The sequence below is a fragment of the Nylanderia fulva genome, unplaced genomic scaffold (genome assembly GCF_048542155.1).
Source record: "Nylanderia fulva isolate GAGA-0341 unplaced genomic scaffold, ASM4854215v1 Scaffold170, whole genome shotgun sequence".
In the NCBI taxonomy this organism is placed as follows: Eukaryota; Metazoa; Arthropoda; class Insecta; order Hymenoptera; family Formicidae; genus Nylanderia; species Nylanderia fulva.
The window spans coordinates 51156-77018 of record NW_028189946.1 but is presented as its reverse complement, the minus strand read 5'-3'; the positions used below and the strand labels follow the sequence as shown (position 1 = coordinate 77018).

At 31.8% G+C, this 25863-nt stretch overlaps 1 protein-coding gene across 2 annotated transcripts in view; it reads left to right on the top strand.

Moving 5' to 3' along the window:
- Window positions 1-4625: 4625 nt before the first annotated feature.
- LOC146723737 (acyl-CoA Delta-9 desaturase-like) overlaps window positions 4626-25863 on the top strand; it is a 57427-nt gene continuing 36189 nt past the window's right edge. The window contains exons 1-2 of one of the 2 annotated variants that reach the window (XM_085481272.1): window positions 4626-4897; window positions 19047-19332. In XM_085481272.1, the coding sequence (XP_085337398.1) occupies window positions 19065-19332 (268 nt within the window). In that variant the 5' untranslated portion in view covers window positions 4626-4897; window positions 19047-19064. The remainder of the gene's footprint in view (window positions 4898-19046; window positions 19333-25863) is intronic. The other variant, XM_085481273.1, reaches the window with a different exon arrangement.

Sequence of the window (25863 nt, the reverse complement as noted above, 5' to 3'; positions counted from 1 at the left end):
AAAAAACATCATATTTATATTATTATTTATATATACATATATAACTCTCATGATTGAACAATCATGATACAAAAGTCATTGTCATATAATAGCACATAAATATTTTTATAAGTCTTTTACTTATTGCTTATATATAATTTTTCTATATTTGCAATTTACTATGAGTTACATTTGAATCTCTCCTTTTGCTTTAAGAGAAAAATCCCTTAAGGGTTATAGCGCTAAAGTCGAAATCATCTCGAAATAATAACGCATAAATCGATAAGTTATCGTGTATAGTTTATTTTCTCTGCTTTTCAATTTTAAATGAGTTATATTAGAATCCCGCCCTTCGCTTCAAGAGGGAAGTCCCTTAAGGGTTACAGCGCAAAAGTCAAAATCATCTCAAAATAATAGCGCATAAATCGATAAGTTACCGTGTATAATTTATTTTCTCTGTTTTCCAATTTTAAATGAGTTATACTAGAATGTCGCCCTTTGCTTTAAGAAAAGTCCCTTAAGAGTTGCAGCGCACAAATCAAAATTATTTCGATTTACTAGCGCATAATTAGCGCATAAATCCTGTGTGTTAATTCTTTTAGTTTCCCAGCAAACACCAATATATAATTGTTACATTGCTATATTAAAACGAAATATAACAGGTAATATAACGTGTACGTTACATGTAACATCCATGTTAGTTGTAATTTCCCACTCATAGATGTAACATTTTAATATAACATATATTACATTGTAGTTATATTATAATTAGATACCAAATAGTACATTGATGTATTGATAAGTCAGTGCTATCTTGGGATATAATGACAATATAACTACAATGTAATATATATAATATTAAAAATGTTACATCTATGAGTGGGAAATTACAATTAACATATACGTTACATGTAACATGCTTGAGTATATAACATTTATATACTGTGTTTGCTGGGTTATTTGTTATTAATGGATGGAGAGGCTCACTGACTATTTACTCAGCCCCCCACAAAAAAAAATTTTTTTTCTTGCTAAACTAAAATAAGCGTAAACTAAATAAGCGTAAAATTTTTTTAAAATAAATTTGAAGAGCGCATAATTAGCGCATAATAATGTTAAATTTTTAATACATGTGTGTAACTCGGGAAGGCTAGCTAGGCAGACGTTTCCAAAACACTATAACAAAATATTTTTCTATCAAGTATTTTTTGAATTATGGACCATGAAAGTCATAACACGAGATATGTCTCGCGTAGAGGTTTTATGCACGTTATTACAATAATCCCAGCAAACACAGTATATAAATGTTATATATTTAAGCATGTTACATGTAACGTATATGTTAGTTGTAATTTCCCACTCATAGATGTAACATTTTTAATATAACATATATTACATTGTAGTTATATTGTAATTATATACCAAATAGCACATTGATGTATTGATAAGTCAGTGCTATCTTGGGATATATTACTGGCGTTATATTACATGTTATATTCCGTTTTATTATAGCAATGTAACAATTATATATCGGTGTTTGCTGGGATACCACGTTGACATAGACTCTTCTAAACATTAATTTTTTCCGAATACTGTGTATAAAGGTCACACATCCAATTTTCATCAGTCCAGTATCTACAGTTATGTCGATTAACAGCTCTATTTAATTCAAATGTTGCTACATCTGAAAAAATTAAATAATTCAAAAAATAAAAAATTTTAAAAATTAAATAATTAAGAATTCCATAAACTATTATCTCACTGATACAAGAACGATATTTACATGGACTTCACTCGATCAAAACAATAACTTTTACGTTACTGCATTAGGTCTTACGCGGAGGTCATACGCAGTATACATGTAAATATTGCGCTCGTATTCCTACGACTCGGTGTTTAGTGTGAATCGCGATCTTGTTCTTGTATCAGTGAGATAATAGTTTATGGAATTCTTAATTGATTAATTTAAATTTTTTTTTTATTTTTTAAATTATTTAATTTTTTCAGATGTAGCAACATTTGAATTAAATGGAGCTGTTAATCGACATAACTGTAAATACTGGACTGATGAAAATTCTCATTGGATGTGTGACCTTCATACACAGTATCCGGAAAAAATTAATGTTTTGAAGGGTTTATGTCAACGTGGTATTATTATAATAACGTGCATAAAACCTCTACGCGAGACATACCTCGTGTTATGACTTTCATGGTCCATAACTCAAAAAATACTTAATAGAAAAATATTTTGTTATAGTGTTTTGGAAAGCTTTCGACGTTAGTTACGAGAATATAAAATATAAAATGGGGGTTACATTTAAAAAGTTCAAAGTAATCTTTATGTGACCTTGACGGTGCTATTCAAGGTCATACTAATATTACCATGTAATGCGCAATTTAAAGCTCTACAACCTATGTCTGACAGATTTTTCCGAACATGCATAGTTTATAAAATATTCGACCGTATTGAGACTTTTGGTACACCCTGTATAATCAAGAGGAACAAATATCCATTCATTTTACTTCCTCGACCACGTGGTCATGAGGCAATCTTTCCGCGGTCTAAACGTGGGACAGCTTCTCTACGCTGCGTTACACAACATTATCTGCTTATTGGACGTGACTATGAGCTTTTTAAGCCATTCTTGCAAAATATGAAGTCCAGAGGATAACCATTCTTCAAAAGAATATTAACCACGAGCTCAAGATTCTTCTGGTGGAATCCGAATGAGACAATCTAAACGTCTATGAGGCTTATAATCGTGCCTTTTTTATGGCAGAGAGGATGAGACTCAAAATTTAAGTATCTATCTGAATACGTAATTTTATGAAATCAATCGGAAGTGATGTGGTTATTTTCTAAAATGATGGTTGTATTAAGGAAATTCAACCGACTGTCCGCACCTTCCTCCATGGTAAAACGCAGTCTGTTGTAAAAAGAATTAAAAGTTTTTATGACTGTATCAAACATTTGATGTCCGAGATGATCTTCATCAAGAGACAATGTAACGGTATAAACTTACAAAATGATACAAAGAGTCTGTACGCGTATGTCAATTTGGTGGAGAATTCACCTAGAATTTGAATTTATAAATTTAGATTTATTTGACAATAATATGGCTAGATTATTTGATTTTGAAATATTAGCGGAAATATGTTTGGTCGCAATTTGATTTCTATTATAAATAAATATAGCAGTTTGACTTATTAAAATGGATTGCTTCGTTTTTATAACTCGATTTTTGTTTATTGTTTGTGCTTTGCGACATTACTTGACAACTTTTGTATTTCTATATTATATCTCTATTATATTTTAATTTTGTTTGCGTCCCAGTACTGTATTGAGCAATGTAACCAAATGGTTCTTTGCGGCGACTACCGGAATTAGACCATGTCAGGCATTGTCATGAGTTTCTGTGTGAGCGATTAGAACTGTATTACGTATGTATATGCGATTCCGTTTCTTTTTCCTTCTTGTGTATTCAATTTCATTAATTTTGCGATTTTTTATTGTAATAGATGCTGAAGATAGTCGAAAATAGAGGACTAAAACATACGATATGTAAATAAATAAACTTTGAAATGTTAAGTTTCCATATTTTCGCGTATTAATAATCACGCTTGGCTCTTAATTAGCTCGTTTTTCTTAATATTAAAAATATAACCTTTACAAAAATTAATCATCATCAAAAATATTTTCTTAAAAATTATATTTATAAATTATATTTTATTTTTATTAATAATAACGAGAAAAAGGCTTAAAACACACATAGCGTCAAAATAAGAAATTCTTCTGATATAATGAAGCGAGCTGTTACATTATTTTTATGCAGAGCAAGATTTTGCATTTATAGGAGATAATTTTGAACAGAATTTGTAATACATTTATAATTTTGAATAATCAAAAAACACTTTTGGACATGTTTATTAGATAATTTTAATTCTAAATGACTTCAATGATATATACATATTAACATATAGGCCTCGAGTCATAGAACACTCTGTAAATTTTTTTAACTGCGCGTGTGTATGCATAGTAATATCTATAACTATAAAGCGTGTAATATTAAAGTTTTTATTATCTATTTACTTTTGAACCTCACTTTTTATACATCTTTATTTATTAATAATTTTTTATAGGCAATAAGCAATAAAAATAATAGCTTTTAAATATTATTGAGAGTCACGATTTTAAGAATATATTTCAAAGAAATTTGAATTGTATATTACATTAAAATGAATATTTATTTTAATTTACTTTGCAAAAAATTCACATATATCTCTTTGTTTTGTTTAGAGAAGAAGTGTCAATAATTGTTTTCTCTTTTTCTTTCTCACTCTCAATATCTATAACGATGAAGCGTGTAATATTGAAGTTTCTATTATCTATTTACTTGTGAACCTCACTTTTCATACATTTTTATTTATTAATAATTTTTTAATAGGCAATGAATGATAAAAATAACAAATAAAACTTTTAAATGTTATTGAGAGTCACGACTTTAAGAATATATTTCAAAGAAATCTGAATTGTATATTACATTAGAATAAATATTTATTATAATTTACTTTACAAAAAAATTCACTCATAATTCTTTGTTTTGTTTAGAGAAGTGTCAATAATTTTTTTCTCTCTCTCTATGAATAATATCAATAGTATTTAACTCTTGCTAGGTACCGATTTCATAGTTGTCGGTTGTTATCGTTTGTTATTGTAGATTGTCCATCTCTACCATATACATATCTACAGTCGGCACAAGCAACAACAAAACAACCACTGAAAAAAATAGTTATCGCCCGTTGGTCAGAAAAAACCATATCTAACCATATCTTATCTATTTACTTATCTGTCGTCTTGGCAAAAGAAATAATTTATTTCAGCATTCCAAATCAGTTACGACAGTTTATGAGGAAAAAGGTAAGTTGATACAATCTATATTATCTTCGTTATACTTATGTAATAGCCTGGTTTTTAACTCCTTGATATGATCGTAATCGCACTTTTTGTCGATGCAATAAATAACGGCAAATTAATATGCATATAAATCGAATACTTTAGGACTTTTCAACCTAGTGAAGAAAAAACGTTGTGCTTAGAAAAGTTCCAAATATAATAATAACATTGCCTCGCTATATAGTATTATAAAGTGAGATAATCTTTCTCATCGTGAACGTGATTCATTTATCTATTTAATTTCTAAATCTTTGTTTACTGTATGCGCTGAAAAAGGCTAAAAAAAAAGCTAAAACGATCGCTATCACTACATGTGTAAATTTCCTTTATATTAAATATCTATTGAAAAATGAAGCAAATATAAATATGCGCTTTATTAACTGCGCCCAGATTCTCATAACAAACTCATATTAAAACTTAATTATTATTAAATTAAATATGCCATCGAATTTTGAAGGAAAATATTATTTATATCTATATCTATATCGGCTGCAGAGCCTACCGCGATGTCTTTGCGTCTACAAAAATTAACTTTTCGTTGAATAGGAATAACATCCTCGATTTGGATCTCTAATTCCTGTTACCCCTTTAACCCCCATGTAAAGCTATAGGTAAGAAAAATATCGGTCCAAAAGTTGCCTGAATCGGGAATCGAACTCGAGACTTTTCGCTTGTCGGGCGACTGCTCTTCCAACTGACAATGAGCTCTTCAGACACTTACAAAACGATACTTCTCTCTGCCTTTCTAACTAAATAACGCCGTACTTGGAGAGCCGAATTATATATTCTTAATATTCTTAGTTTACGCCTTGGCTGAAAATACTAAAGAGATAAATAGACAGATAGACAGATAGAGAGATAGATAGATATTCCGGACTCCCCTTGTCGGGGCGTTTTCAAGAGTGCGCCAAACTCCTTACATCCTCCTAACTCTCCTCCAAAAATACAGAAATACTATATACATTTATATATTCCTTTTCCATTCTTATCCTGGCCTTATGCAACCTCTTTATAAATCTCTAAAACCCCTTCCCTCTTCTTCCTCTTATCCGCTCTTTTTTTCTCGTCTCCTTTTCTCGTCCTTTACCTTCCTTCCTTAAATTCTCAAGTCTTATGCGTCATAACCAAGGGCGGATATACTACTATATCTCACATTCCTTTGGTCCTTTCCTCCGTTCTCCTTCCACCTTTCTTCCTTTAACAAAGTAACCAGATCTACTCTTTTTCCCCCATTTTCATAGGAATGAAATAAAAGTGGGAAAGAATGAGAGAAAGGAGTTGGAAAGAAGAATATGAAAATAGTCTCATATTCTTTTTTCCAACTCCTTTCTCTCATCTCCTCCCACTTTTATTTCATCTCCTTTCTTTCATCACCCTCTTCTCCTACTTTCTACTTCACTTATTTTCTCTTCTCCCTTAAACCTTCCTTTTCTTCATTCCACCCCCATTTCTTTCCGTCCACCCACATCTTTTTCCACTAACCACCACGTTTCTCCCTTTTCTCCTCTATCCTCGCTCTCTCTCTCTACCATTTTCCATCTTATTCTCCTTTTCTCCCTCGTCATGTCCTCATTAACTTAGGAATTGACACTCCCAATCTTCTTCATAACATTCTCCCCATCTCTAACAGCTTCTTCTTGTCTTCCTCCTCCTTCATCTCCGTTATCACTATTATCCTCCCGTCATCCTCCTTACTTCCATTCTCCTAATCTTCACTATCCTTCCTAGAGCTCCCTCCGTGTATCTCTCCACCATGATCGTCCTTTTTTCCTGGCCCTCTCTGTTAATTCTCCTCCAGACCACGTTTTTTCTTCATCCTTTTCCTCATATCTCTTATCACATTCCTCTTTTTCTTTCTATTCTATACCCTTTGCTACATCTTCTTCTTTTCTGCTTCCTCTTCTTCCCTTCTCTTCTCCCCCATACTTCCCATTTCCTCCATTACAATCCCTTTTATCTCTATTGCCTTTTTTCTTCTTCTCTTGTCCCTCCTCTCTCCCCCTCTCTCACTAGGGTCACTATTTATATTTCGGGAATTGGCAACACTGATGTCATGTGAGTCCATCTGACGGTTCCATCGTAAAGTTTGACATTTTTGACGATATACATACTGAGAACATTTTGTCATACGGACGCTATTTGTTTATTTTATATTTAGTTGAAAGTTTCGTCTCGGCAAAAAATGGAACTGAATCGTGAACATTTTCGTGCGATGATTTTTTACGACTTTCGACGTGGATTATCACAACAAGAGTGCGTCAATCAACTTAATTTGACTTTTGGCGATGAAGCTCCATCAAAAACCACTGTGTATCGCTGGTATAGTGAATTCAATCGTGGTCGTAGTTCGCTGTCCGACGAGTTTCGTGAAGGTCGTCCAAAATCGACTGTAGTGCCAGAAAACATCGATGCTGTGCACGAAATGATTAAGCAAGATCGTATCTCTCCCTCTCCCTCTCCTCTTTTCTCCCTCTTTTGCTCACTCTCTTCCTCTCCCCCCCTCTCTCTCTCTCTCTCCCTCCCTCTCTTTTTCTCTCCCTCTCTCTCTCTCCTTTTTTCTTTCTCTCTCTAATAATATAATACAATTTTTGTTTTTTGAAAGTACATGCATGTGTATATATATGTGTGTGTGTGTGTGTGACTGTTTTTCATTTCAAAAAATTTGCATATATCAAAAATTTTTATAATTATATATTTACGTATCATCAAATATATCTAATAATGTATAATATATATGTAGTTCTATTAAAAGTAAATTTATTCTCCAAGTTATTTGGCCCACGTCTTACAGGTGCTTTGTTAACAAGGACTTAACTTAAACTTTTATTATTTCGGCTGTTACGTCCAACTTCAAACGTTGATAAATTTCAGAAGATTACTCCGATGTTAAAAATAAGATGTGATTTTGAAACTTTTTTTACGTACTTTAATCTAGTAAAATTGGTTTTTTCTTTCAATAACAATTTATATAAGATTTTCAAAAAACAATGTAAAAATCAATTTTTTTTTAAATTTAGACATCTTCGATTTTTTTCAAAAAAATCTGAAAAAAAGTATAAATCTTCTGCTTTAAAACGCTTCCAAGGCTACGATAAGCAGGTTTTTAGTTTTCAAGATATAGTTCATTTTAGAACCAAGCGCGTTACCCACGATGTAGTTTGGGCGCTGTTACAAATACAGAAATATATCTGGCCAGTTCTATTGCTTGTGGCCAGACATGGTGACCTCTTATGTATATATACATACTGACAAAGTATCTGATAAGTTAACCGGAAAGAGAGGATGCAGGATATAAAAACAAATTGTTAAAAAGAAACAGAATAAGATTTAAAAAACAGGAATGTTTGTTATATTGATTAACTTACGTTTGCTTTTAAATTTTATATTTTATAAAATCTTTTCTAATTCTCTTAATTTAAGAAAAATAACATTATTTATTGTTTAAGAATAAATGTTCCTGCTTTTTAAATCTTATTTTGTTTTTTTTTAACAATTTATGTTTACTCCTCCATGCTCTTTTTCGATTAACTTATCAAATATTTTGTAAGTATATATTATATATATATATATATATATATATATATATATATATACATATATAAATGTACATATACATATATAAATTGTATATAAAATATACATTATAAAATACACATATATAAATTATATATATATATATATATTTATTATATATATATATATATATATATATAATATATACTTACAAAATATCTGATAAGTTAATCAAAAAAGAGCATGGAGGAGTAAAAATAAATTGTTAAAAAGAAACAAAATAAGATTTAAAAAGCAGGAACATTTATTCTTAAACAATAAATAATGTTATTTTTCTTAAATTAAGAGAATTAGAAAAGATTTTATAAAATATAAAATTTAAAAGCAAACGTAAGTTAATCAATATAACAAACATTCCTGCTTTTTAAATCTTATTCTGTTTCTTTTTATATCATATATGGGGCATTATATATATATATATATATATATATATATATATATATATATATATATATATATATAATATATGAAAAGTCACCACGTTTGGCCACAAGCAATAGAACTGGCCAGATATCTTTCTGTATTTGTAACAACGTCCGAACTGCATCATGGGTGACACGCTGGTTCTAAAATAGACTATATCTTGAAAAGTAAAAACCTGCCCATCTTGAAAACTAAAAGCCCGCCCATCTTGGCTCTAGAAGCGTTTTAAAGGGGAAAATTTTTACTTTTTTTAAGATTTTTTTTTTTAAATCAAAGATGTCTAAATTTGAGAAAAAATTGATTTTTACTTTGTTTTCTAAAAATTTTATGTAAATTATTATTGAAAAAAAAACTAATTTTACAAGATTAAAGTACGTAAAAAGACTTTTCAAAATCACATCTTATTTTTTAAAATCGGAGTAGTCTTCTGAAAATTATCAACATTTGAAGTTAGATGTAACGACCAAAATGACAAAAATTCAAGTCCCTGTTAACACAGAGCCTGTATGGTGTAGGCCAAACAACTTGAGGAATAATTTTACTTTTGATAGGACTATACTTTCTGCAAATTTCAGCGTGATGGAAAAACTTTGAGGGTGGATTACTTCATAAATAATGCCCCAGATATAATATATATATATTATTAAAAGGATTTATAACAAAGAGACAATGCGTAAACGGACGCAATTATATATTTATATACATATATATATATATATATATTATACATTATTAGATATATTTGATGATACGTAAATATATAATTATAAAAATTTTTAATATATACAAAATTTTTCGGAGTGAAAAATAGTCACACACACACACACACACACACACACACACACACACACACGCACACACACATATATATATATGTAGTTATACTTTCAAAAAACAAAAATTGTATGATATTATTAGATATATACTTACCAGAAAGTCAGTTGTGAACAAAGAAAAAAAAACTTTGAAATTCTCTTTATATATTAAAAATATTATATATTTTTATATTTATACAAACACATTCCGTGATCCGTATATATTCTCTATATCCGTTATGCAAGTAATGGCGCCTTTTATTTAAAACATACTCACGTGACAAAATACATGCGTGAAAATACCGTGAACGCACGTTGTGATCCATCTATAGTGCTGCCCTCTTCATTACACGGCGTGTGTTTTGGTACCGTTACTGTGCTGTCACCGTGTGCGCTTTCAAACAGTGAAAATACGGTGGCAGCACAGGGATTGCACGTAGTGACAGCACTACGTGCCTTGTCTGTGCACACGTTTGACTATCTAAGTATATGTTTATCTTATCTTAGCCGATATTCTTGTTTTTGTTTTGGGTAATAGATATCGTTGTAATAGATATCTGTTTATCTTTTGTCTATAAACATATCATGTAACATGAACTGATAAGCGCTTCTTATTTTAAAATTTGAATTGATAAGATAAGCTTAGCTTGAAACTTGATTTGATCAGCTCCCCGCCCCACATGACGTCATCCCCCTCGCCACCGAACTCTCCCTCCCGCCCCGCACTCCCTCTCTCTGGGTTGTCTCTGGGTTAGAACTCCCATAGTATACTTACTATCGTTCTTAGTTTAAATCTTGTTCAAAAATTAATCGCCATTAAAATTATTATTTTCTCATAAATTATAACTTCTAGTTAATAAAGTAATCTACAAAAATTATCATTAAAAAATTATCTTTTTGAAGTTTATAGCCATAAAAGATATTTAATCTTTTCAAAAATTACATCTGTAACCAAAATAATTTTTTACAAAATTGTTTAAAAATTATATTTATAAATTATATTTTATCTTTATTAATAAGACAAAAAATCTTAAAATTTGTCTTTACTATCCTTGTGAAATGTTTATCTGACATATTTTATTTATATTCTAATATGTCGAAGTTTTACTATATTGTATTTAAGATTTGAAAAAGACCTAACCCAAAAGTTAAAACATAATCTGTAATAATTTGTATAATATTGAATTAATAAAAATTACTGTAGCCAGTTGGGGGGTTCACAATAATTTATTAATTTTCTTTTTCACTGGTGACACATAAATATTGTGCTTTTTAAATACTTTTTAAATCTTAAAATATTCGCATCAAAAAATAGTGAAATAAAAAAGTCACACTAAGTAAATTTAAGAAGATATAATGTTTTAAAAAATTATTATAAATTTAAATTTTACAATACTATGCTACATATATATGATCTACGATAACACATATATATGACTTTCTTTTATAATAACGTTTTTTGTCATACAGAAATACTATCCTGTTATTTTTTTTTATATCACACAAAAAGAGTGTAAAGGATAATTTTAATTAAAAATATAATTTTCGACTATCAATGCAAAAGGTTTCCGGATGAATGCCGCGTGGTTTAACAGGGTAATGCTGACGTTTCGCAAACGTTGCAGTTTGCATCTTCAGGGCTGAGAGCTCCGATATTGAGCTTTCTTGGGTTGTGGTCCTTATATATATTATGGGAGGTTTTTTATCTAAAAGTATTCCGTAATGACGCCGCCTAGTGGTGTGAGTGTATATTAAGGGCAATGTGCCAAATAGGGTTTGTTTGATAATCTTTGTCGCGGTTGAGGTTGTCGGGATGTTTCAGAATTTCTAGGGCATCACGATGTTTTTTGGCGAAATAGCTTTGCGAGAGGGCTAGTCTGGTTGCTTTGTTGTATTGTACCGAGTGTCCCGTCTCCATCCAATGTTCTGTCAAGGCTGATTGCCTAAAATGGCAGTACCTGGCACTCCGTTGGTGTTCCTTAATTCGTGTACTGATCTTTCTTCCAGTTTCTCCTATGTACACTTTTCCGCAGGAGCAAGGAATCCTGTATACACCTGGTGTTTCTAAGTGTGGTCTCCGGCCTTTGGGATTAGGAAGTAGTTGCGCAATCTTATTTTGAGGTTTGGAAATTACTTTGATATTGTGTTTACCCAGGATCCTGCTAATGCGTTTTGTTGTACCCTGAAGATACGGAAGGATCGTCCCTTTTTTATCTTCTTTTTCTCCTTCTTCTTTTTCACTTGATGCACTCATATTTGTAGAACTGGAGATTTTATTTTTCAGCCTTTCAGTTGTTCGATGGATATCTTTGGTGTTATACCCATTCTTGGTCAAGACTTGGTTGAGATGTTCTAATTCTTCATTCAGGGAAGTCCTGAAAAACGCACCTCTCAAACCCTCTACTGGTTTCCATATGTTGATGACACCTTTGTCATCTGGAGTCATGGCAGATAAACGCTTTCTCAATTTCTCGACTTTTTAAATTCTCAGCACCGCAGTATTCAGTTAACAATGGAAATAGAATAGAATAATCAGCTTTCCTTTTTAAACGTGTTAGTTAAAAAGAACGAAGACGGCACCTTAGGCCATCGGGTTTATCGAAAACCAACACATACGGATCGTTACCTCCATGCTACCTCTCATCATCACCCGGCTCAGAAGAATTCTGTCATCAGTTCATTAATATACAGAGCCTTAACAATTTCTGAACCAACTTCCCTGAATGAAGAATTAGAACATCTCAACCAAGTTTTGACCAAGAATGGGTATAACACCAAAGATATCCATCGAACAACTGAAAGGCTGAAAAATAAAATCTCCAGTTCTACAAATATGAGTGCATCAAGTGAAAAAGAGGAAGAAGAAAAAGAAGATAAAAAAGGGACGATCCTTCCGTATCTTCAGGGTACAACAAAACGCATTAGCAGGATCCTGGGTAAACACAATATCAAAGTAATTTCCAAACCTCAAAATAAGATTGCGCAACTACTTCCTAATCCCAAAGGCCGGAGACCACACTTAGAAACACCAGGTGTATAGAGGATTCCTTGCTCCTGCGGAAAAGTGTACATAGGAGAAACTGGAAGAAAGATCAGTACACGAATTAAGAAACACCAACGGAGTGCCAGGTACTGCCATTTTAGTCAATCAGCCTTGACAGAACATTGGATGGAGACGGAACACTCGGTACAATACGACAAAGCAACCAGACTAGCCCCTCGCAAAGCTATTTTGCCAGAAAACATCGTGAAGCCCTAGAAATTCTGAAACATCCCGACAACCTCAACCGCGACAAAGGTAATCAAACAAACCCTATTTGGCACACTGCCCTTAATATACATTCACACCACTAGGCGGCGTCATTACGGAATACTTTTCCATAGATGAAAAACCTCCCATAATATATATAAGGACCACAACCCAAGAAAGCTCAATATCGGAGCTCTCAGCCCTGAAGATGCAAACTGCAACGTTTGCGAAACGTCGGCATTACGCTGTTAAACCACGCGGCATCCATCCGGAAACCTTTTGCATTGATAATTCCAATGGCCGCGAAAGTCTCAAAACTAATTTTCGACTATTTTTAATGATAATAAAGTACTATTTTGGCTAATATAATTTATTAAAATATAATTTTTGACAAAATAATATTATTTTTAATGGTCATTTTTGTAAAGAACTATTTGTGCTAATTTTTTAACAAAAGATACTTAATGCTTTTTTTAAATATCTGTGATGTTTTTTGTATGGATTTCACATATTTTTGCAAAGTTCATTAAAAGATATATTAAAAAATATGTATATGTAAATATGTGTTTGTTACGTGCGTACATGCTTGTGTACATACGTATGCACGTGCATGCGTGTAGTTTTGATCATGTCTCTCAATATACTTTATGCTACAGTTACTTTAGATAAAAATTGAGCGAAACCTTGAAAAAAATGTTAGCAAACTGAAGTTTGGTACAGACTTTCGTTTTTGCATAAGATTTAAGAAAAAAAATTTACCATTGTACAGTAATAGCTAAAAAATAAAATTAAACAATTAGTACCCAAATTCTATTATTTTACAAATCTCTCGTTATATATCCATTTTATAAAAAAATACAAAAATAGAAAGTTAAAGAATGCACAATTTTCCAAGTGTTGTATAACGTTTTACGTACAAGCAATACTTTTTATGTAAAAAAATTACAAGTTGTTTGTTGTGCGGTGAATTGACGGAGCGCGATAAAGTGTGCCGACATATGTAGATTGAAGTGTCACACGCGCGAACAAAAAGTGTCATAACTTTTGAATAAATTATCAAACAGAAATGAGCAAAAAACCATTGAAAAGCTGGAGATTTCAGCTTTTTAATGTAATTTGATTTGTTATTTTACAATTTTTCTAAAAATTTTACGACTATTTGTTACCAATTTTATGAGAAAAGGCAAAACTTACGTGTAAAATTTTTATTAAACTGTCGTAAAATTTTAAAGAATTGGCATAAAATAATAAAAGAGATTTGCATTGAAAAGTTAAAATATCCGGCTTTTCAATAATTCTTTGCTTATTTCTGTATAATAATTCGTTCAATTATTTATACATTTTTGTGCGCACGTGTAACGCTTCAATCCGCATAACGTCTGTCGTCACGCACCATCGCGCTCCGCCAATTCACCGTGCAACGTACATCTTGCAAGAATTATTTACATAAAAAGTATTACCCGTATGAAAAAAACTTATAGAACATTTTTGTCTAAAATTATTATATTTTTTAATTTTGTACTTTTATACTTTTGTTTTTTTGTTTTTTTTTGTGCAAAATTTATATTTAACGAAATATTTGCAAAGGATGAAATTCGAGTTCTAATTGTTTAATTATTCTTCTTAACGGCCACTGTATAATGGTAAACTTTTTTCGCCGTCGATTTTATCTAAAAATGAAGATCTGTATCAAAATTCAGCATTTTAACATTTTTTTCCCAAGGGGGGTGGGAGAGGATTGGGAGAATGGGGAGGATGGGAGAGGGTGAGAAAGAGTGAGAAAGCGTGAGGTTAAGCAACCAAGTGTTTTGGCGGTCACCCATCTCGGACAAGATGACGGCTCGATAAGTCCGACGACGTAGTTGAATGAACACCTTTTCAGCCGCAAAATTAATTAAAAAATTCGTATCTTTGCAGTGCAGCTATCAACTTCATCAAGGTTTCATTTGACGCAGAAAAATTCGCGCTTTCGATTGATATGGCCATCTTTTGAAAAATATGTTCCGGTTTAAGAGATATTTCAAATCATTCTTTCATATATTCACGAAATCGTATTACCTCCGGTAAAGAATATAGTAGCGTTTTTTCGGTTTTTTCGATATCTCTCAATGTTTTCGCTATATTTTCGATATTTTTTAATTAAATTAAAAAAAAAATATCCTTAGTGAGATGCTACTGCGTCTCCTAATTTCTTTAAAAAGATTAAAACAAATAAAATGTTAATAAAAAATATTTTAAAAATGTAGAGAAAGTAATACTTTTACAAAAAATGAAATACATATTATTCACTTATGTGATGAAAAAAAAAGAGTATAATATGTATATAATATGTATCAGATTTACAACAAAAAGATACATTGATTATTGAATAGTATTATTGGATGCCAAGCAAAATATTTATGAGTTAAGATGTGTTAAAAATCAGTAAACTTTCTTAAAAGACTCGTCTTTCTGAATTATATTGATAGATGTACAGGGAGATATCCCAAAAATCTGAAAACAGTTGAATATTTTTTATACAATCCATATTAGAAAAAATGTTTCAAACAAATGTTGTAAAACTTAAAAAAAAACGCATTTAATGACAATGTTAATTTGACAATAGGTGGTATTGCTAAGGTCAGGTCAAAGTCAACTTAATTTTTTTAAATGGAACCTCTTAATACATAGATAAATAGATAGATAGGTTTATTCCGGTTTCTCTCTGGACTACCGGAGTGTTTTCCGGAGACCACCAAACCCCTTACATCCTCCCACTCAATTCCTTTACATATGATACAAACTTCCTTTACATTATAATACAATGTCACAATACGATATAAATTCCTCTCTCTCTTCTTTTCCTTCGTCTCTCTCTGTCCAAGTTCCTCTCTCTCTCTATCCTTGTCTGTTTCCTTCCTCCACTCAGGACTTTACGCCAGCATCTGGACTCTCCTCCTTGATTCCGTTCATCCCTGCTACCGTTTCTCTGTTCTCTGCTCTCTCACCACTCCTTCTCTCCTTCCTCTCCTTCTTCTTTAACATAAAACTTCCTAACATTTCTCTCTATTTTTCTCTATCCTCCCACTTATTCATCTTACTCTCCCCCTTTTAACAGTTTCTAAACTACTTTCTCCCTTTCTCTTCCTCCTTTCCATCCTTCTATCTCTCCATACCTCCTCCACTTCTGTCTTTTCCTCTCCTCTTTCCTCTCTGTCCTTCATTCATCTAACAATTATCCCATAACCTCCTCCTTCTTCTCCTAACCTGTCCTCTCATCTCCTCTTATTCTCTTCTCTCTCGTCTTCTCTCCTCCTCTCATCCTTCCCTCCTTCCCCTCTCTACCTACATCATACAATTTAATCTTTCTTCTTCTCTTCTCTCCTGGCCTTTTTGCGACCTTAAAATTTTCTCTAAAGCGCCTTTCCCCTCTTTCTTCTTTCCTGTCCTTTTTCCCTCTTTTTTCTCCTCCTTCTCCTTCCCTCTTCTCCATCCCTTTCTCTCATCTTTCCTTCTCCAGTCTTTCTACCCTTCTCTATTCTCTTCCTTTACTTCCTATCCTCTTTCTCTCCCCCCTGCTCTCTTAGCTCCTTACTCTCCCTCTCTAGTCCTCCCTCTCTTCCTTTTTTCCCTTTTCCCTTAACTCACCCATGCCCTCATTCCATACCCATTTCCCTCCCTTTTACCCACATCCTCCTACCGCTTACCACCGCGTGCCTTCCTTTTCCTCTTACTATCCTTGCTCTGTCCATTATTCTCTATCTTATCCTTCTTTCTTCCAGTGTCAGGTCTTCTCTACTCTTACTTTCCATCTCCATATCTCTCTACCCATCTTCAACAGCTCTTTTCTTTCCTCTTTGTCCTCCATCTCCGCTATTACAATCATCCTTCCATCCTCTCTTTTTACCTCCGCTAACTCTCTCACTTCCACTTCTCTTCCCAACACTCTTTCTATGTACATTTTTATTAGTACTCTTCTTTCTTCTCTGTCCTCTCCGTTCACCCCTCTCCAGACCACGTTCCTTCTCCTCCTCCATCTTTTGCCCATCTCTTCTTTCCTTTCTCTCTTTCATTTCCTCGATACTCTGCTCTTTTCTTTCTATCTTACTTTCTTCCTGCCTATTTTTCATTTCCATGCTCTCCTCTTCCCTCTCTCTCTCTCTCTCTCGTTTCTTTCTTACCATCTTCCGTTCTCCTTTTTTCCCTCTCCTTTCTTCTCTATTCTTTCTCCTCTCTCATTTCTCTCATCTCTTCCATCAACTCCGTAATTCCTCTTAGTAATCTGTTTGTTTCTTTCGTCTCATCCTTGCATCCACACCTCTTGTCTTTTGCCATCTTTCTTTCACTCCTTAGATCACTCTTTAACCTCATTTTCCTTTTCTTTCTTTTCTCGCTCCTTGCCACATTCTTTATCACTTCCTTATCTCCTCTCCCTTTCCTTCTGCCACTTCTCTTACCTCCGCCGATTTCCAACACCTCTATATACCTTTAAAACTCTCTACTTCTTTACACTTTATACCCTTTTCTCTCACATTCCGCTTAATGCTTAATGCGTTTCATGCATACGCGCTATCGCCCTCCTGTCCACGTGCTATCCATAGCGTCCTCTTGTGTGCCGGTTTTACCTGTCCCCCTCTCTCGTTCATCTTTGAAAAGTGCTCCGAGGAAAAGTTGAAGTTATGAATTATTTATGGAGGTGAAGAAGGTGGAGTGTTGGCATTAAGTGGCGGGTAATAGTGGAGAGTAAAAAGAGGGAAGAGAAAGTGGAGGAAAAGGACACTAATCTTCTTTTCTTTTACCGATCTTTCTCCTTTTCTTATCGACTTCCTGCACTTCTGTCTTCTACACTTTTGTACACCTCACTACATTCCTCCATCTCATACCCTTCTCACCTCTCCACATTATTCCATCTTTTCCTCTTTCTCTTCTTCTCTCTTCTCTCTTTTTCTGTCTCTCTCTCTTTTTCCTTTTCCTTCCTTTCCTCGGCCGTGTGTCTTTCCCGCTCTCTGCCGCGTGTCCGACCGTTCCACAGCCTATTTCCACATTCGCTTTCCTTCCTTCTTTCCTCTTCTCGTTTGCCATCCTTCTTCATTTTTTTCTTCTTCCGTCATCTTCTCCTTTATTTCTTCCGTCCTGCAATCTCTTCCTTCTCTCGCCGTGCATCTTCCCGTGCCATCTGCCACGTGTCGATTGTTCCACAACTGATCTTACCTCTTCACTTATCTTCTTTTCCTTCACCTACTTGCCTTTTCCTCCACTTTCTCTTCCCTCTTTTTACTTTCCACTATTACCCGCCACTTAATGCCAACACTCCACCTTCTTCACCTCCATAAATAATTCATAACTTCAACTTTTCCTCGGAGCACTTTTCAAACCGTCCTTTCCACACGCCACCATCTTCCTATATCTGGAACCTCTTAATATGTATTACATATTCTTATAGCTTATATCGAGAGCTTTCCAAAACATTATAACAAATTATTTTTCTATAAAGTATTTTTTGAGTTATGGACCGTGAAAATTATAATACTTCCGATATTAATCAAACTCAATGTACATATAATCTCACATCGCAAGCAATTCCAATTTTCCTGTTTTGTTCAACATTTAAAATTTTTTATAAGTCTTATAATTTTTGTTTGAAACATTTTTTTCTAATATGTATTATAGAAAAAATATTCAACCGTTTCCAGACTTTTGGAACATATATAAATATTTCACACAAATTGCCATATAAGCGTACAGAAATGTTATATATATATCTAATATCTAATAACAATAAAATAACAATTTCGATAACTTATGACTTATATAACTATGATGTGCAAGAACACTAATTATATATAAAGTACGAGTTTTTTTATAATTTGAAATAATAGAGAGCGAGAGCGAGTGAGCGAGCAAAAAAAACACGGTCAGAATTCAGAAAGATACATTATTCTTATCATTGCATTAAATAAAGTGTTAAAGTACATATATTATCTGATATTTTGCAAGAACAAAGTTTAATTTTTCATCGACTTTTAGAAAAAAAGTAACAATCTATTAAGGTAATCTATATTTACTGATTTAGTGATCTTCATAAACGGAGATGGCAGTTAATATTTCGAGTGCGAATCCTGAAATACAGGTCAAGGAAAATTTTCAAAAGAAAGAATTTTCAATCATCACAAAGATTACAAATGATAAAAATGGTATGCAGAATCAAAAGAAGACACATATAAATTCTGAAGGATTATTCACGTTCAGGACTGAGTTGAAGTGGTTCAATATCATATATATGATTATTTTTCATACTGGCATGTTATATGGATTTTTAACTTTTAATTGGTTCGAAGATATCAAAACAAGCCTTTGGTGTGAGTATTTTTTACAAAATTGTAATTTTATTACTTTGAATATTTATTTATAAATAAAAATTTAAATAAAAAATATTAACACACAAAATATATATATATATATATATTATATATAATTACAATATATATGTATATATATATATATATATATATAGTATATATATACACATATGTATATATAATATGTGTGTGTGTGTGTGTGTATCGGCTGTAGAGCCTAACGCGTTTACGAAAATTAATTTTTTGTTGATTAGGAATAGTATCCTTGGTTTGGATCTCTAATTCCTGTGTTACTCCTTTAATCTCCCTGTAAAAAATATTAAATTTGTTGTTTTTTTAATGAGGCTGATACACTAGCCAACCCGGATTTGTCGGGCCAATGGCAACTAATTCTGATAGATTTTTTCCCATAGAATCCGAATCTGAAAAGGAAAATAATGAATTGGCTCTAATTTTTAAACAAAACAAATGTACAAAAAAACGTGTTTTTGATCATTTTTGAACATCTGTAGAAAAACAACGGGAGCTTCTAGAACCTTTTAATTAGGATAAAATGTAAACTTAAACCTTGCCCTTTTAAGCTACAGATCAAAATATTAGGTGTCATTAACTTGAAGTTGCTCGCAAGCGCACATCTTTATGATTAAAACAAGAGTTTCTTAACAAACTCATATTTATATAAACATTAAATCGTATTTATAAATAATTCTGATATTTATACGCGATGTTAAAATAGCATAAAAGAGCAATGTTTAAGCTTTCATTTCATCTTAATTAGAAGGTTGCAGGAGCTTCCGTTGTTTTTCTATAGATGTTCTAAAAACATGTGTTTTACCCTTTTGACCCAGTTTATTTAAAAAATCAGAGTTTATTTAGTATTTTCAAAACCAGATTCTTATTTAACGTAATTAAATTGTAAAAAGATAGTATTAATCCACAAAAAGACACGGAACATCTTGACATTGCCTATTTTGATTTATTAAAAAAGTTGTCGATGTTATCCTAATATAATAATAAACTTATAACCTTGCGGATTAATATTTAAGCAATAGTTTGATTTGACTTGTTTATCAGTTAAAACTTCCTTCAATACTCGTTAACAATGTTAAAAATTAAGTTTCATCAGTTTGACACACAAGTAAGTGGGCCACTATTAATTTATACTTAGCATAGTCAAGGTTTTTTAACAATGGACTATATAAAGCATAATTATGTATAAATATAAAAATTTTTTGTAATAGCTCAAAATTAACACTATTAAATATGGACCATAGAAAGAGACTTGTGACGTGGTAATAACTGACAGCTTAAGGAATCCTGATATTCGTATCTTTGCGTTTGAACGGAATGAGATCCGAATTATTCAGCAATGTATTTAAGTCACATGTTGTGGTAGCCAGATCATAGTCATTGTGTTGTTTAATTTTGCATAAAAATGCGTTTTAGTCGATTTAATTTCATGTCTTTCCAATTATTAAAAATCTCGAACAGTGACATTCTTTACGAAATTATGTATTGAGGAAGACTGTCGTTACAGTCAAAACGTATACGTTTTATTTTATTTTATGTCAATAAATTAATTATTTGTACACCTAAATAATTTGCTCGTTTTTAAGTTGACCTGTTTATGTACGTTCTACTTTATTTAATTTTTTACGAGCCGTAAATTTTTATTTACTAATTTTTTATTTTTTATTAATTTGTAAAAAAAAACCCATTCCTCAAAAACAATTTGAAAATGATAAAATTTTGTTGGTCAATGTAATTTAAAAAAATTTTTTTGTGTGTTACATATTTAGAAATATGTTTACAAATATGTGTAAATGTTTTACATATACAACAATTTAATTGAAAGATTGTCGTGCATTTACTAAGGATGGCATAGTTGTGAAAATTGGGAATGACTAATTAAAGCTATTTAAATAAAACAATAAAAATACAAATCAACGCTCGTGTAAAATTTAAAATTAATAAAACATGAAAAGTAGGCCAAATATACGAGCCGAAATGATTTAGATGTAAGAATAATTAAAAATTTTTATTCATAATATAAAAGTAGACGTTTCGACCTTAGTCTTTATCAATACAATCAACCGCAAGTATAAAATTATAAAATATAATAAAAAAACCTAAACATAATCTCGCCAGCTATGTAAAAACGAAACTTTGATTATCATTCGATTTAATTACAATGGTTGAAACAACCATTGAAGGGAAGGGACTGAAATATTAGATCATGAAATCAACTATAAAAGACTTATTTCTGAAATGTTATACATAAAAGAACATAAAAACAGTATAAATTTAAAGAAAGACATCGAATCTCTTGAAAGCTGTTATTTTGACATTTTAGAAGAATTATCTGACACACTTTTTTAATAAAAAATAAATAAATTAACCTTTAACTATTGACTATATAAACAGGCTACGACATAATAATGACACATATTATTCCTTGATATTGCTGAGTCGCAACAACCAACACATAACATCAATATGGCTTGAATTAATTGGACTCATTTCGTGAAGATGCCGGAACAGATCGTTCGCGCTGTCCAACGACCAATTTGGACTCCGTGCATTTAATTGAGAGAGGGTCTTAAACATAAGACATCTAAGAATAATTGTTTCAACCATTGTAATTAAATCGAATGATAATCGAAGTTTCGTCTTTACATAGCTTGCGAAATTATGTTTAAATTTCTTTATTATATTTTATAATTTTATACTTGCGGTTGATTGTATTGATAAAGACCTAGTAAGGTCGAAACGTCTACTTTTATATTATGAATAAAAATTTTTAATTATTCTTACATCTAAATCATTTCGGCTCGTATATTTGGCCTACTTTTCATGTTTTACTATTCAAATAAACTTACATGATAAAAAATAATAAAATAGAAGCACGATAAAAACTGGGCAGCTTTCATTTTTATTATATAATTTTGATTTCATTGCAAACGTTGTGTCAATCGCAACAAAACACAATTTAATTACCACAAAGCACATAATAAAAATAATTTGGTCTATATATTATATATACAGTGTTCCGTTTTAATTGTCCCAAGTAAATATGTTAAAAAATATGAAAAGTATGGAAAAACGTTTCATACAAAAGTTGTAAGATTTCGAAGGAGACGTCGTAAGCATAATTTTATTCTAAGAGAAAGCATTTTTGCAATTTTGAGGTCATTTTTTTTAAACACAACACTAGAATTTTTAAAAACCAAGGAAAAGTGAGCTTTATTGACCAACACTGGCTAGATGTAAGAATCTTTATTACAAAAGAGACGACGTTTCGACTCTACATCGAGTCCTCTTCAGGCTCTTATTCAAAAAACAAAAAAAAACTAAACGCTTATAGTGTCTATCTTATATCTGCAACATTTTAGTAAAAATTTTAGCTGTTCTTCAGATTCTACGATTTTCCTGTTGGTGTTCATCCACATTTTTAAACACGCAGTATTAATCCTTCCATATTCTCTCAAGATACCGTTGAAAAAACCTTCTGTTCCAAGTACAACCATTATTAGGTCCAGGTGTGTGACTAAAAGTGAAATGTGATTGCCAGTCTAATTTTAAAAACCAAGGAAAAGTGAGCTTTATTGACCAACATTGGTTAGATGTAAGAATCTTTATTACAAAAGAAACGACGTTTTGATCCTAAATTGGGTCCTCTTTTTTTTGTTTTTTGAATAAGAGCCTGAAGAGGACCCAATTCAGGGTTGAAACGTCGTCTCTTTTGTGATAAAGATTCTTACACCTAGCCAGTGTTGGTCAATAAAGCTCACTTCTCCTTGGTTTTTAAAATTGTACTGGCAATCACATTTTACTTTTGATTATTCACACACCTGGATCTAATAATGGTAATACTTGGAACAGAAGGTTTTTTCGACGGTATCTCGAGAGAATATGAAAGGATTAATACTGCGTGTTTAAAAATGTGGATGAACACCAACAGGAAAATCATAAAATCTGAACAACAGTTAAAATTTTTACTAAAATGTCGTAGTTATAAAATTGACACTATGAGCATTTAGTTTTTTGTTTTTTGAATAGCAGCCTGAAAAGAACCCAATTTAGGGTCAAAACGTCGTCTGTAAGATCTAGCTAGTGTTAGTCAATAAAGCTCACTTTTCTTTGGTTTTTAAAATTGGACTGGCAATCACATATCTCACTTTTGACTATAATTTTTGTTGGGAATTTATTGGATTCATAAATAAATCAATACTTTTGCACTTTTATCAAACAGAAAATTTATTGTACGACACAAAATAGAAAATTTATAAAGATGTGCAAACAGGTGTACTATACGTGACAGCCGAGAAGTAACTGTCCGTGATCCGGAAATGAATCGAACAGAAATACATATATATATATATATATATATATATATATTTCGGAAATACGTAACTAATAAAGATGCTTGCGCACACGGCATTTCTAATAAAGAAAAAATTCAAACGTACACATTGATATACGATCATTATTTAACAATTTAAATCGATATTTGGCGTAAAAAATTATTAAAATAGAATAGTCAAAAAATGAATAAAGTTTATAAGATGTTTTATGTTTCATTCTGATATATTTTTTTCTGACAATATACACAGAGTGTCTCAAAATATTTGGGACTAAACTCGTGTGCAGATAGAACGAACTAAACTGACGCGAAAAATCGTTTACCATTTTGCTATTTTCACAATCAGAGGCGCCACTACCGCTAGGGATAGTCTGGATAAATCTAGATTTCACTCATGAGTAGATATGGAAATCCAGGCTTAAAATCGTAAATGGATAAATTTCTTAATTCTACTTTACGAGTAGTATTATCGAACGCACTCGTGCGATAGTTGGCACGCGTGCATGAAGTTGTGCTCATTTGTTTAGTGTCTTTTCGTTTGATACGCTGGCACTGCTGACAGCTAACAGCAGCAAATTATTTCACATAGAGTATAGCTTGTACATCTGTTCTTTACTAGTGATATGTAAACAGCGTGTTTTGACTCAAACTTAACAAGTTTGAGATTTATAGTTTTTATGTGTAGCTAGATGAAACTTAAACTTTACCAACCTTTACGTGTTTTCTAGTGTAATAATGGAATAATAGAAAAATACATTATAAGAAGGAAAAATCCAGATATATCTGTTGAAGACTGTACTGCTGCTGCTACCTCTGTCAGTATTATTTCGAAAGATTCAGCAAACAAGTCAAAAACAAATCATTCCTGTAATTATTTTATTTTAAGTCTGAATCTTGTTTTCAATTATAATGTAGCGTATTCGCTGGTTGGACGCAGAGGATATAAGTAGAGAGAAGGTAGTTTATGAAATACGCAATGTTTGACATATACATTGTATATACATATACACTAGTAAAAAAAAATAAGGAACACTTTTTAAACCCTAAAAATTAGACAATTTTTAAACTGTTGAAACTATGCGAAACATCATCGTAGGACAAACATTAAGAAAGCATTTTAAAGCTCAAAATTTCAACTTTAACGCCCAGTTGATAGATTTTTAAATTTTGTTAATCTTCCCTATTGTATGCTTTAAAAACAAACATACTGTTTTGTTTCTTAAAATTACGTATTTTTGACAACTTGAAACTCCATAAAAAAATTCTTTCCAAAAATTTAACTAACGTTTCAGAAAACACATTTTTCCTACAAGACGTTTTTTTTAAAGTTTCCTACAATTTTTTTTGACTAATTTACACAATTTTGAAGCAAATCCTATATTTTTTTAGAGATTATGTCGTAACTCTGTGAAAAAATACTGTAGACAAAAAATTAAGAAAGCATTTTAAAGCTCGAAATGTCAACTTTAACGCGCTATCGGTTATTATAAAAAATTTTTCTATTTTTTTTATTTGGTGCTAAATCTAATCTAAAAAATCTAAAAATAATGATAATACATGAATTTTAAATCGACCAATAGAGCCCAAGCGCAAAAAATTCATTCTTCGGAACTGTATCTCTTGGTTTGAGATTACTAAGTTCCATATATAAATTAATCTCGAACTTACATATGGAGAAAAATAGACGAGAAAAATATAGGTCCGAAAAGTCGCTGAAGCGGGAATCGATCCCGCGCGTTTCACTTTCCGGGCGACTGCTCTTACCAACTAAGCTATTCAGACCCTTTCGATCCTATATTTTCCATTTGCCTTTTAGTAGATGTTAGTAAATAACGCCATGATTAGGCCCAGGCGTAAATAAATAAGAAATATATGTCGGCTTTCAATATTATTAATAATAATAATACATGAATTTTAAATCGGCCAATAGAGCCCAAGCGCGAAAAATTAATTCTTCGGAACTGTATCTCTTGGTTTGAGATGACTAAATTCCATATATAAATTAATCTCGAACTTACATATGGAGAAAAATAGGCGAGAAAAATATAGGTCCAAAAAGTCGCTGAAGCGGGAATCGAACCCGCGTCTTTCACTTTCCGGGCGACTGCTCTTACAAACTAACGACTTTTCGGACCTATATTTTTCTCGCCTATTTTTCTCCATATATA